The sequence below is a fragment of the Nesoenas mayeri genome (assembly GCF_963082525.1).
Source record: "Nesoenas mayeri genome assembly, chromosome: Z".
NCBI lineage: Eukaryota > Metazoa > Chordata > Aves > Columbiformes > Columbidae > Nesoenas > Nesoenas mayeri.
The window spans coordinates 1,069,519-1,082,803 of NC_137542.1; the positions used below are offsets into that span (position 1 = coordinate 1,069,519).

The following is a 13,285-nucleotide window of genomic DNA, read 5'->3' on the forward strand; positions in this document are numbered from 1 at the left end:
GCAGTGAAAGAGTGGTCGTAAAATTGTTTTCCTACAGATCAGACATTTTTCCCCACCCGATGTGATGTCCTGTCCTGAAAAGACCCCTCTCACCATTGTATGTGCTCCATATGGGGTATGTTCATAAGCTTGTCAATCACAGAATCCCAGAATGTGAGGGGTTGGAAGGGACCTGGAAAGCTCACCCAGTGCAATCCCCCCATGGAGCAGGAACACCCAGATGAGGTTACACAGGAAGGTGTCCAGGCGGGTTGGAATGTCTGCACAGAAGGAGACTCCACAACCCCCTGGGCAGCCTGGGCCAGGCTCTGACACCCTCACCCCAACAAGTTGCTTCTCCTCTTTCAGTGGAACCTCCTGTGTTCCAGTTTGCACCCATTGCCCCTTGTCCTGTCCCTGGTTGTCACCAGCAGAGCCTGGCTCCATCCTCCTGACACTGCCCCTTTCCATATTGATCTCCAGCAATGAGTCCCCCCTCAGTGTCCTCTTGTCCAGCTCCAGAGCCCCAGCTCCCTCAGCCTTTCCTCATACGCGAGATGCTCCACTCCCTGCAGCATCTTGGTGGCTGCGCTGGACTCTCTCCAGCAGTTCCCTGTCCTGCTGGAACTGAGGGGCCACAACTGGACACAAGATTCCAGGTGTGGTCTCCCCAGGGCAGAGCAGAGGGGCAGGAGAACCTCTCTGACCTACTGACCACCCCCTTCTAACCCACTCCATCAATTCCAACTTTATAACACTTTTCACATTGAAGTTGTCCTTTATTTTGTGTAGAGCACCCACAACACGACATTGCAGAACAAGGCACTGCATGCAGAAGGAAAATGTACAGCACCCAGCCTGACAGCTGATATGGTCTAATTGAGGTTGACAGTGCAGCTACATCAGGTCAAGCCTCAAGCTGCAGTTCAACATGCTGCAGTCACAGTTTTCACCTGTCTTTATCAAAAAGGTGGCTCCCTGATAGGAAAAACATGATTTGTTTATTTTGTTGAAGCTGCTTGTGAAAGCGTCTTACAGAGCTTGAACGTCTCGCAGAGTCTTCCTGAAAAATTCTCAAGCCAAAGCACAAAATACATTTCTCTGTTCGTTGCCGGGCTGATTAATGATGGTAAAACAGATGGTGTTTTCTCATTTGTCAAATTAAACTAAACCCCGAAAACTATCAGCAACAAAACACTCCTCCTGAATAATCTGGAGGGTTGACCTTAACATCCTGCTCATTAACACATCTCTCCAGGAAGCTCTAATTATCCAGCCAGTGACTTTTTGGTCTCTTGCCCACAATTACTCATTCCTGCTGTCTTTGTGGTCCCTTAAATGCCATCCCAGCCCCGCTGCCTTGGCTTCACCGCTCCTCATCTCCCTCCTTTTTCCCCATTAGTTTCTAATTTGCTGATGACACCAAGTTGGGAGGGAGTGTGGAGCTGCTGGAAGGCAGGAGGCTCTGCAGAGGGATCTGGATAGACTGGAACAATGGGCTGATTCCAATGGGATGAAGTTCAGCAAGGCCAAGTGCCGGGTGCTGCCCTTTGGCCACAACAACCCCCTGCAGCTCCAGGCTGGGCGCAGAGTGGCTGGAGAGCAGCCAGGCAGAAAGGGACCTGGGGGACTAATGGACAGGAAGCTCAACAGGAGCCAACAGTGTGCCCAGGTGGCCAAGAAGGCCAATGGTGTCCTGTCCTGTATCCAAACCAGCGTGGTCAGCAGGACAAGGGCAGTGACCCTTCCCCTGTGCTCTGCACTGGGGAGGCCACACCTGGAGTGTTGTGTTCAGTTCTGGCCCCTCAGCTCAGGAAAGAGATTGAAGTGCTGGAGGGTCCAGAGAAGAGCAACAAGACTGGGGAAGGGACTTGAGCACAAGCCCTATGGGGAGAGGCTGAGGGAGCTGGGCTTGTTCAGTCTGGAGAAGAGGAGGCTCAGAGCTGAGCTCAGCACTCTCTAGAACTACCTGAAGGGCAGTTCTAGCCAGGTGGGGATTGGGCTCTTCTCCCAGGCATCAGCAATAGGACAAGGGGCCATGGGCTTCAACTCTGCCAGGGGAAACTGAGGCTGGAGATTAGAAAGTAATTCTGTGCAGAGAGTGGTCAGGCATTGGAATGGCTGCCCAGGGAGGTGCTGGACTCACCGGCCCTGGAGGTTTTTAAACTGAGATTGGACATGGCACTTAGTGCCGTGATCTGGTCAATGGGCTGGAGTTGGACCAAGGGCTGGACTGGATGATCCCTGAGGTCTTTTCCGACCCGTCGATTCTGTGATTCTGTAATTACAAACCAAGCCGTCCTCCACCCCACCAGCAGCTCCCTGGACCATTCTCCATGCCCTTCAGTCACCTTGCGCCCAAAAGTGCCTTTTCCTGCCCTTTCTGTTTTTTCCCACTAAAGTTTCCTTCCCCCATGAGTACCAAGACCTCCTCTTATCACCCAGCTCTGGTGTCTGCATCCCCACTCCCCGTCACATCCAAAATCCCCCCATGTTCCCCCTCCATCCTTCCCCATCAACCTCCTGGCTCCTCCCTTTCATGAAAACCCCACATTTTCCATATTTTTACATGATACGCCGGTATAACTAAAGACCTAGAAAAGGGCTGGCAGGACAAGAGACTCAGAAAAGTCCAAATCCGGGACACTAAATGGTGACAGTATTTTCAAATCAGGTGCATATTCTAGCACTTCAGAGCTCAGACAAATAAAACAGAATAGGGAGTACATATATATTTTTTAAAGGTAGCAACTGTAGGTTTTGTTCATTGCATCAAAAAAGAAGGAAAAAAAAGCAAAAAGAAAGCAAAAAGAAAGCAAAAAGAAAGCAATCCAACAGTCAGCCAACTCTCCCTCTTCTTTTTGCAGCCATGATCATCAACAAGAAAACAGAGGAGAAAGCCAACTGACTGATGAACTTTAGGTATTAAATTAAGACAATCTTCTTGAGAATAAGAACACATTTAAATTAAAAGCAACACCACCTTAAAACCTTGCGGTAATTATTATGTCTGACAAATACTGAGAAAAAAAGGGACTTAGCTAAGCCTGGGCATTCAGTCCCACTGATTGCATATGATTAACAGTAAACATATCATTAAACACTTTGCTGGATTTTAGCCAGAAAATTCAGTTCCACAAAAGCCTGAACACTCTTCCAGTAACATGATCACCAAACTTTCAAGTAAAACTTCCTGTTACTAACATTCTACTAAATGTCACACAGGAAACTGCATGTTGCTCATTATTCTTACTTTCCTGAACTGCATCTCTATTAATTTAAATAGCCAACTTTTATTAATGCAGTACTTTCAAAAAAACCCCAAAGCAATAAAAATGCTGTCTAAGCAATCACATGAGCCAATGCAGCTGTATATGAAGACCTCACAATACTTTGATCTGCGTTTTTCAAGAAGGAGAAGCGGAAGAGAAAAGGAGAGGGGAGGGGGAAGGGGAAGGGGAATGAAGAGGAGGAGGAGGGGAAGGGAAAGGGGAAGGGGAAAGAAGGAGAAGAGGAAGGGGATGGAGGGGAAGGGGAAAGAAGGAAAAGGGGAAAGAAGGGGAAGGGGAAAGTAGAAGGGGAAAGGGAAAGAAGGGGAAGGGGAAGAAAGGGAAGGGGAAAGAAGGAGAAGAAGGAGAAGCGGAAGGGCAAGGGGAAGTAGAAGGGGAAGGGGAAGGGGAAGGGGAAGAAAGGGAAGGGGAAGGGGAAAGAAGGGGAAGGGGAAGGGGAAAGAAGAAGAAGGGGAAGGGGAAAGAAGGAGAAGAAGGAGAAGGGGAAGGGCAAGGGGAAGGGGAAGAGGAAGGGGAAGGGGAAGGGGAAGAAAGGAAAGGGGAAGGGGAGGGAAGGGGAAGGGGAAAGAAGGGGAAGGGGAAAGGGAAAGAAGGGGAAGGGGAAAGAAGGAGAAGAAGGAGAAGAAGGAGAAGGAGAAGAAAGAGAAGAAGGAGAAGAAGGAGAAGGGGAAGGGCAAGGGGAAGTAGAAGGGAAAGGGGAAGGGAAGGGGAAGTGGAAGGGGAAGGGGAAGAAAGGGAAGGGGAAGGGGAAAGAAGGAAAAGGGGAAGGGGAAAGAAGAAGAAGGGGAAGGGGAAAGAAGGGGAAGGGGAAAGAAGGGGAAGGGGCAAGGGAAAGAAGTGGAAGGGGAAAGAAGGGGAAGGGGAAAGGAGAAGAAGGAGAAGAGGAAGGGCAAGGGGAAGTAGAAGGGGAAGGGGAAGAAGGGGAAGGGAGATGAAGAAGAGGGAGGGGAAGGGGGAGAGGGAGGGGAAGGGGAAGGGGAAGGGGAAAGAAGGAGAAGAAGAAGAAGGGGAAGGGCAAGAGGAAGGGGAAGGAGAAGGAGAAGGTCAAGGGGAAGTGGAAGGGGAAGGAGAAAGAAGGAGAAGGAAAAGAGAAGGAAAAAAAGTGTTTCTGTGCTGCAGTTCTTCCAAAACACAAAACTGAAACAGGTCAGCTCGGGTGCCACTTCTCCCTATCAACCACAAAAACAATGTAAGCAGGCGTGGTGGAGGCGAACCTCTACACCTGAATGCGGCGAAATAAATTCATTGTGTGCTTTGCTTCTTTTCATTGTGATCAAACAGGCACAGGGGTTTTCCTCTGGTACTTCCCTGTGCCTCACTGCTGCTAAATACATTTATATGAATAATGGTGTTGACACAGACCTACTTATCCTTTATGTGCGTTAAAAGGACAACAACCCACTGCACACACAAAACTTTCAGATGAGGCAACTTCAAACTGAACCCGATTATCACCAAATTTTGCATACAGCCAACAAATCACCCAAAAATGCGCCCCAACTTTTGGCTCTAAACCAAAAGCACGTGGGTTTTTTTTTTTTTCCAAATGAATGTATAAAAATGTATTTTAAATAAGTAAAAACAAACAAGAGGCACTACATTATGTATCAGGTTTTTATACCAAATAGCTTCTTTCTTGTCCAACGGAATCAGGAAGAACAAGCCATAAATGACAAATGCGTGTCACATTTATTTGGTGAACTACCAAAAGGAGTTCACTGGGGAGAAGGAAAATGAATACTTCTATGGAATCACAGTAGTAATAGACAAAGAGGCATTAAAAAGCTCATTAAATACACTCAAGTTTTGTACTTTTCTTTGTGACACTTATTAAACATCCAGAGATTGCTCAGGTATCTAAAAGATTAAAAATTTCCATGTCATTCCAAAGGCATCATAAGTATAAACTGTTAAGTATATATAAACATAACCTTTACACCTGACTATTTAACTTAAACTATGTAACATGTTTAAGTAGTAATATACTATATCCCCTCTGAAAAATTAAAACAATACTATCAAAATAAGATTTCTAAAATATCAAGTACTATGAAGCACTTTGCTGTAAATAATTATTTTTGACATGCAAGTGCAGATAAAAATTTCATTGGCACAAGATCAATCACATTTCTGACAATGCAGAGCTTCCTATCTTACCCAGTCCTATGTGTTTCAGTGTTTTAACATAACCTTAACACCAGAATTTAATCTGGAGACAATCTTTATGGCCGTGGCATGTTTTTTATCTCACAGTAATGTTTCTTCTTTGGGGCATTCACCAGCATTCTGCTTTCTGGCCACAACTTACTTGGCTGGTTTTGAGTTGCACATTTTTTCCAAATTTAATTCATTCTTTCTGTACTTTTCAGCAAAATAATCGGAGTCGAATTTCACGGAGAAATCTGGAGGGCTCACATAAACATTCCCACTGTCTACCGTGACTTTGTGAATCCTTTGTTTGACCCCTTTTGATCGCCACTGTGGTGTTGGTGATGGCTCCAAAGGATCTACTCCTTCATATAATCCTTCTCCTGTTTCCAAAGTAATTACGTACTTATGCCAAGGACAAACAATACATGCTTGGCCACCGATATCCTGCAAAGAAGAAAACAAAGCAAGTCATTATCTTCTGATTCTTCTCCTGGAAGTATCTGTGGGATAAAACCCACATTTGGTGATTTAGCTGTATGGCTGTCTGCTATTTTACATATACATCCATTTCTTTCAACGTTATGTTCAGATTAAAATATTCAAATAAACATGCTAGAGATTCCACACGTCTCTACGCCCCTACGTTATTTTTATTTTGCTTACGTACCTCGATGTCTCCCAGACGTAAAGCGCCTCCTTCATCTGAAACAGCGTAGAACACAGTATTAATTTACATAGCGGACTTTTTGTTTAATTGTTGCAATGCTGAGATCATACATGCAAATATCTTACGGTAGCAGCGAGAGTCCATAGCATGAAATTTCCCTTCATGGTAGAAAACAACAACTTCCCTGCCATCGACCTTGGCTGTTACTCTTCCAGACTTCTTTATGTCATCTTCTTTGCCGATTAATATAAGGCCATCTGGCCCCTTTTCAACTGTTCCTGTACTTGGGCCGTGTAAAGCCACATCCTTAAAAAAACACAACAAAATAATCAAGAAACTACTTGCAAAGCAGTTGATGTTTGGATTTCTATGTGTAGAAAGGATGTTTCAGTCCCAGAGAAAACCCCAACCCATTTCACACGTGAGGCTAAAGGAGCAGAACTTTTAGTGAAAAGCCATCAAAGTGCACATGAAGAAAAGCACGTGAGTTCGGTGATAATGTCTGGTCAGCGTGCTCACCGACAGAACTGGGACCAGGGAAACCAGCTGCTGCAAACCTGATACCTGGGGCTGAGGAGAGATAAATTCTAAATCACTATTCCCTTACTCTGCACTTAAACCACCATACCCCTGTGAAAGATGCACACAAAAAGATACAAGGGCGTTTCAGGTAAAATACTCTACTATTTAGTTTTGCTATCAGTAAACAGCAGGATCTACATGGAAACCAAATACCCTTTACATAATATTATGGCTAGAAATGCAAACAGATACAAGCCGAAAAAAACCTGAAAATGTCAACTCCAAGAGGGGAAAAAATTGTTTATTGAGAAGCTCAATCCAACCTGGGCTTTTCAGCACGTGTGTCTGCATTTCCCTTCCTCCTCTTACATATTTCAAACATCTAAAAGCCTCTCCCAGCAGACAACATAAGCAGTTTAATCACAAAACCTGCCTTCCTGTTAAATTTGCTTACAATTAGCTAAGCGCTCCTGTTCCCTTTGAAGTCCTAGTACAAGGAAAAATCTGATTTCTCATAAAAATAAGGCTGAGAAAGGCGTTAGCAGGTGCTGAGATGGGAGGGGAGCCCATTCAGGGCTGCATGCCCCAAGGGCAGCCGCCCGTACCTCACGTTGGCGCCAGATCGCGAGGGAGATGAGGAAGCAGAGGAAGAAGTGGAGGCTCAGGATGACGAGGTCCAGCATCGCCTCTCCTTGCCGTGCCCGCCACAGCTGTCCTGCCCGCTCACATCTGTAACGGCGTGCCCGGTGCGCCCGGCTTTACGTGCAGACTCCAGCAGAGGGGCTGGCCCCTACAGCGCAGGGGGCAGGATGTATAGAGGCTCAGCGCCGTGGGACACAGCTCTGCCAGGGCTGATAAGGAGCAGGGACGTGCTGGGGCTGCGCTGATAACGGGAGGGGAGAGCTGCAGGTTCCTCCTTCCTCCCCACCAGCCCGGGCCACCACCACGTCCTCCACGTGGGACCCGCCAAAGTGAAACCCTGCTTGGAGCCACCATCACGTTATGTGTTTATTCCAGATCAGCAGCTGCATGGTTCCTAACTAACCCTTGCACCATAGTTCCTAATAAACCCTTGTTCCTAATAAACTCTAATAAAACCTTGACACCACCATGTCCTGCACACAGGACCTGCTGAACTAAGACCCTGCTCAGACTCACCATCACATTATGTGTTTATTCCAGACCAGCAGCTGTGTGGTTCCTAATAAACCCTTGCACCACGGTTCCTAGTAAACCCTTGTTCCTAATAAACCCTAAAAAACCCCACCACCACCGCCTCCTCCACGCGGGACCTGCCGAAACCCTGCTCAGAGCCATGCGTCGTGTTACGTGTTTATTCCAGATCAGCGTCTGCGTGGTTCCTAATAAACCCCTGCGCTGGGTGTAAATAACAGCGTGGCGTTTTCAAGGGCAGTTGTTATCTGATTGGCACATGATCAACCATCAGGAACGACTCTGCTGTCCAGTTCAGAGGAACTTCCACCCAGTCTTACCTAGAAAGTGTCACTGTCAGGCTCACAGGACCATCCAATAAGGCATCTGCACTTATCTCCTTTAGGAAATGGGCACAGGGTGTAGCAAATGAACCACAAGAACTGGAACAGGAAATGCCTAACTTTACTATCACCTTTTGGCTGACTGTGCTTATAAACTTCCCAAACTGGCCATAATCTTAAAATGCAGAAGCCTGTACCTAGAAACACTCTTAGAAACACAATTCTAAAAAGTTTTGTGTCTATACATGTACACATATAGAGATACAGACACACGCGCGTATATCCACATACATCAACACACACATGCACACATACATATGTATGTCCAGACCAGAGTTAAAAGAACACTTGGCACCAAATCTCCAGTTCATTTAATGATGACATTCCTATGGTCGGCCTGGATTTTGTACACATAAATCACCCAGGGACCACGGGCTGAAACCTGGCTCAGACTGTCAGCGCATTGTGGACCTTACAAGGCCCAACTGGCATAAGGAATCAACAGCCAATGGCTTCATTTTACAGTAGAGACATCCATGCTCATCTAAAACTGAAGACTAAGAGTTGCCTTGATACATTGAGGGTCCTCCAGAAGAAAGCCATCAAGGCAATGTACACTTGTTAATACACTAATGAGTTTGTTAAATGCATGGTGGCAAAAGATTTATTCCTTTAGGAAAAGGGCGCAGCTAAGAACCCCTCATCACAAAAGACCTGTAAGTAGATCCTCCTACAACAAGCCTGCTGGTGGCAACTTTCTCATCCATGAGGAGGACGTGAATCTGCAAAGAACAGAAAATGAGACATTTCAACCTAGAGCAGACCAGGAGGCAGAGGAAGCCCCAGGGGAGGCAGCAGTTCTTGCCTAGAGGGTCCCCTGGATCTGGGACAGGACCATAAGGGAAGGGCAACAGACCTCTGGGTGTTTTCCACCAAGTGTGACCTTTTCCTCTTCCATTCAGCCCCCAGCCTGGCGCCACTGGACAACGCTGCCTCCACAGCTGGAACCAGACGAACAAACACCTGCTTTCTCCTCCCTTTCTTTAAATAGGCACGGGTGTTAAGCACAGACCAGGAGACAACTGAGCTGGTGAGCATCACCTGCCCGTCAAAGGTGCATTAAAATGGCATTTTGTCTGCCTGCCCTTTCACAATCCCTTGGAAACTGCAATCTTCAATACGCTCTAAGGTGAAATAAAAACCAGTTTTGCTTGCTCCTGTGTTTTTCCAGACTGATGACCATCTGAAAACCATCCATTCAAATGAGACATGGAGCACAACAAGTTGTATGTGCAAGGCCAAGTGCCAGGTCCTGCCCTGGTGGGACAACCCCCGGTATCAGTCCTGGCTGGGGTGCAGGATGGAGAGCAGCCCCAGGAGAAGGACTTGGGGGCACCGGGCTGAGAGATCGGCCATGACCGCCATGTGCGCTCGCAGCCCAGAAGCCAATGGTGCCCTGGGCTGCATCCCCAGCCCCGTGGGCAGCAGGTTTGGGGGATCCTGCCCCTCTGCTCCGCTCTGCTGAGACCCCCCTGCAGTGCTGGGCCAGCTCTGGGTCCTCAGCACAGACACACATGGAGCTGCTGGAGGGGGGCCAGAGCAGCCCCAGGAATGACCCGAGGCTGGAACAGCTCTGCTGGGGACAGGTGACAGAGCTGGGCTGTTCAGCTGGAGAACAGAAGCTCCGGGACACCTTAGTGCACCTTTCAGTGCTTAAAAGGGGCCCATGAGAAAGATGGGACAGACTTTAGAGCAGGGCCTGTTGTGACAGGACAAGGGCTGATGGTTTAAACTAAAGGAGGGAGATTCAGGCCGGACATGAGGAAGGAATTGTTGTCCTGAGGGTGGTGAGAGCCTGTGCCAGGTACCCAGAGAGGTGGTGGATGAACCATCCCTGGAGACACCCCAGGCCAGGCTGGACGGGGCTCTGAGCACCCTGAGCTGGTGCAGATGTCCCTGTCATGGCAGGGGCACTGAGGGAGCTGGGAAAGTCCTGCCGACACAAACCATCCTGTGATTCTATGGTACAACAGCCCACACACCCCGCTTGGGTCCCACAACAGGATTCTGAGCTACCAACAAGCAACCAGAGTGCCACCTATGAATGGAAGTAAAATCGTTTCAATCAACAAGACAAAAAAGTTATTCCCACACAAACACAAGTTCAGTTGATTTTCTACTAGATTTTTCCTAATGGTTTCTTGACAGTTTGGCTGCTTTGATGTTTTCTGAGTCACCACACACGGAGCTGAATGGAGGCGTCAGTGCAGCCAAGTGCCATCTGCTGGGAACAAGAGTCAAATAAACTGGTTTGGGAGCAGCAAAAGGATTTGTTTTAAAGCAAGAAATACAGCTGGGTTTATGAGTTGTAGCAATTCCTTGCTGTTCCCTGCTCTAAGTCCTTTTCCTCTTTTGGGGAAAGGGGGAAAAAATCACTGCTGGGGGGCGTGGGCTCGACGTGGTCCGCGGACACAGGTGCGAGGGTGGGCAGCTGTCAGGGGTCACAGAATCCCAGAATGTGAGGGGTTGGGAGGGACCCTCAAAAGCTCATCCAGTGCAACCCTCCCCCGGAGCAGGAACACCCAGATGAGGTTACACAGGAAGGTGTCCAGGCGGGTTGGAATGTCTGCACAGAAGGAGACTCCACAACCCCCTGGGCAGCCTGGGCCAGGCTCTGACACCCTCACCACAACAAGTTGCTTCTCTTCTTTCAGTGGAACCTCCTGTGTTCCAGTTTGCACCCATTGCCCCTTGTCCTGTCCCTGGTTGTCACCAGCAGAGCCTGGCTCCATCCTCCTGACACTGCCCCTTTCCATATTGATCCCCATGAATGAGTCCCCCCTCAGTGTCCTCTTGTCCAGCTCCAGAGCCCCAGCTCCCTCAGCCTTTCCTCACACGGGAGATGCTCCACTCACTCCCTTCAGCATCCCAACCAGAAGAAGTTGCCATGAGACCCCCAGCTCGCCGCTCTCCTCTGCCGCTCGCCCTGTCTGCCCTCCGGGGGATGCTCGGAGGGCCCCGCTCCGCCGGGGAGGTGCTGCCGGCAGCGAGGGGAGGAGGTTACTGAGCCGTCGGGGGAAGATCTCGGGCGGTGCATGGGAGAGGACTGACGGAGGATGATGCCCGGCGATGCCGGGAGGTGCAGGGGAGCGGACCGCCGCGGGATGATGCCCGCAGGTGCCGGGGGCGGGGGGCGTGCGATCCGCCGTGCGCGCAGCCCACCCCCTGTGCCGGATGACGGCGAACCCCTATATAAACTGCGGGGAGCGCCGCGCCGCCGTCGGGGAAATCTCGGGGGCCCGAGCGGCGGCTGCCCCGATGGAGCAGGACCCCTTACCCCCCGGCCTCAACCTCTCGGCCCCCGGCGCCGCCTCGCCCCTCCCTGGCCCGCGGGCGGCCTGGGCGGGCTCCGTGCTGCTGCTGGCGCTAGTGGGCAACGGGCTGGTGTTGCGGCGGCTGTGCGGGGGGCAGCCGCGGCGGCGGCGGGACCTGCTGGTGGGGCACCTGGCGCTGGCTGACCTGGCGGGCTGCGGGCTGGCGCTGCTGCCGCGGCTGGCGGCGGAGCTCCGCGGCTCCGCCGGGCCCCCGGGAGCCGCCGCCTGCCGCCTCCTGCCGCTGCTGCAGCGCTGCGGGCCGCTGGCCTCGGCCCACGGGCTGGTGCTGCTGGCGCTGGAGCGGCACCGCCCGGCGCTGCCCGCGGGCGCTCTGGCCGCCCTGGGCTGGCTGCTGGCGCCGCTGCTCGCCCTGCCCCACGCCTTCGCCTTCAGCCCGGCCCCGCGCCCCGGCGGGTCCCGCTGCCGCAGCGTCTTCGAAGAGCTGCCGCGCTGGCACGGCCTCGCCTTCGCCGTCTACGGGGCGGCCACCGGCTTCCTGGCGCCCGCCGGGCTCCTCTGCTGGGCCTGCGCCCGCAGCTTGACCGCCCGACGGCAGCGGATGCCCGGGCCGGGGGGCGGCCTGTCCCGCGGGCGGGCGCGGGCGCTGCGGCTGCCGCTGGTGCTGGCGGGTCTGTTCGCTCTCTGCCGCCTGCCCCGCTGCGCCGCGGAGCTCGGCCTGGCCTCGGCGCCCGGCGCGGGGCGGCGGGAGCTGCTGGCGGCTCTGGCCATCGTGGCGGCGGCCAACAGCGCCGTCAACCCCTTCGCCTGCCTGCTGCTCCAGAGCCGCCGGCCCGGGCCGCGCCGCCTCCGCCGGGACCTCCCCGGGACCGGAACGGCCGCCGCCGCCTGCTGCTGCTGCTCCGGCCTCGACGGCCAAGGGCGGCGCGGGGCAACGCTCCGCCGCCCGCTCCGCCGCCGCGCCGGCACCCCCGGGACCCTGGCAGCCCGCTGCACCCCGGGAATCCCCGACACCCCCGGAACGCCCGGAACACCCGGCCCCTCGGGAACCCCGGGCACCCCGGGCATCCCCAGCCCCGGCGCCCCCGCGGCCGCAGCGCGCAGGCCGAGCGCGGCCCCGCGGTGTTAGCGCGGGTGGGCAGGACTTGTCACGGAACAGCTGTTGTGTCGAGAACGGGACAGGGCTGCGACGCGTTTGTGCAGCCACACGCGTGGCCCGTGGTCTTTCACCTTAGCGCTGGCTGATCTTGGGGATATATATTATTTTTTTCTTTTTTTCCCTGTGTTTCAGTCTCAAACAGGCTTACGGAAGAGGGGAAAATCAGCAGGATGGCTGTTGCAATGCAAACTGCCCGAACGTTGTTCCCATTCAGAGCTCGACTTGTCATCCTTACAAAGCCTTATGAGTATTTTGTTAGTACCGTGCGGATTTTGTGATAACTCATTCAGAAATAAAGTCGGTCAGTCCAAGAAATTACTCTTGTTGTTTGAACAGACTAGAAAAGTGTGGATGTGACCTTTTCATCTCAAGCGGGCGGGTGTAATTCTTGCATTAATTAACCAATTCGGTGTACAGACGAAGCAGGGGGCTGGAACAGGCACACTCCAATGGGATGTATGTGTGAAAAATGTGACAAAAGTCTTCTAAAACTTAGTATTTATTCCTGTTTAGCGTGTTCTAAGGCAGAACAGTGAAGAAATACTGCACTGAGATTATATCCTCCTCATTTAGCTCCGGTTTTATTGCTAAGATTTCCATTACACCCACTTCACCAGCTGCATATTTTTTGTTGACTTTTCTGAGATGCAAGAGCTCCGTTTCTGTAGGACTGGGAATGAATGATGTGC

General features: G+C 51.4%; 2 protein-coding genes across 2 annotated transcripts; one reads left to right on the top strand and one right to left on the bottom strand.

Annotated features, from left to right (window-relative positions):
* Positions 1-4,937: 4,937 nt before the first annotated feature.
* RFESD (Rieske Fe-S domain containing) lies at positions 4,938-7,580 on the bottom strand. Its single transcript, XM_080362455.1, has 4 exons — positions 7,215-7,580; positions 6,213-6,393; positions 6,088-6,122; positions 4,938-5,864 (listed from the first exon to the last, which is right to left on the bottom strand). Exons 1-4 carry the CDS (start codon positions 7,290-7,292, stop codon positions 5,574-5,576), a joined length of 585 nt encoding a protein of 194 aa, XP_080218581.1. The 5' UTR covers positions 7,293-7,580; the 3' UTR covers positions 4,938-5,573.
* A 3,676-nt stretch (positions 7,581-11,256) lies between these two features.
* GPR150 (G protein-coupled receptor 150) lies at positions 11,257-12,936 on the top strand. The gene has a single exon (XM_080362750.1). It carries the CDS (start codon positions 11,340-11,342, stop codon positions 12,564-12,566), a length of 1,227 nt encoding a protein of 408 aa, XP_080218876.1. The 5' UTR covers positions 11,257-11,339; the 3' UTR covers positions 12,567-12,936.
* The last annotated feature ends 349 nt before the right edge of the window (positions 12,937-13,285 follow it).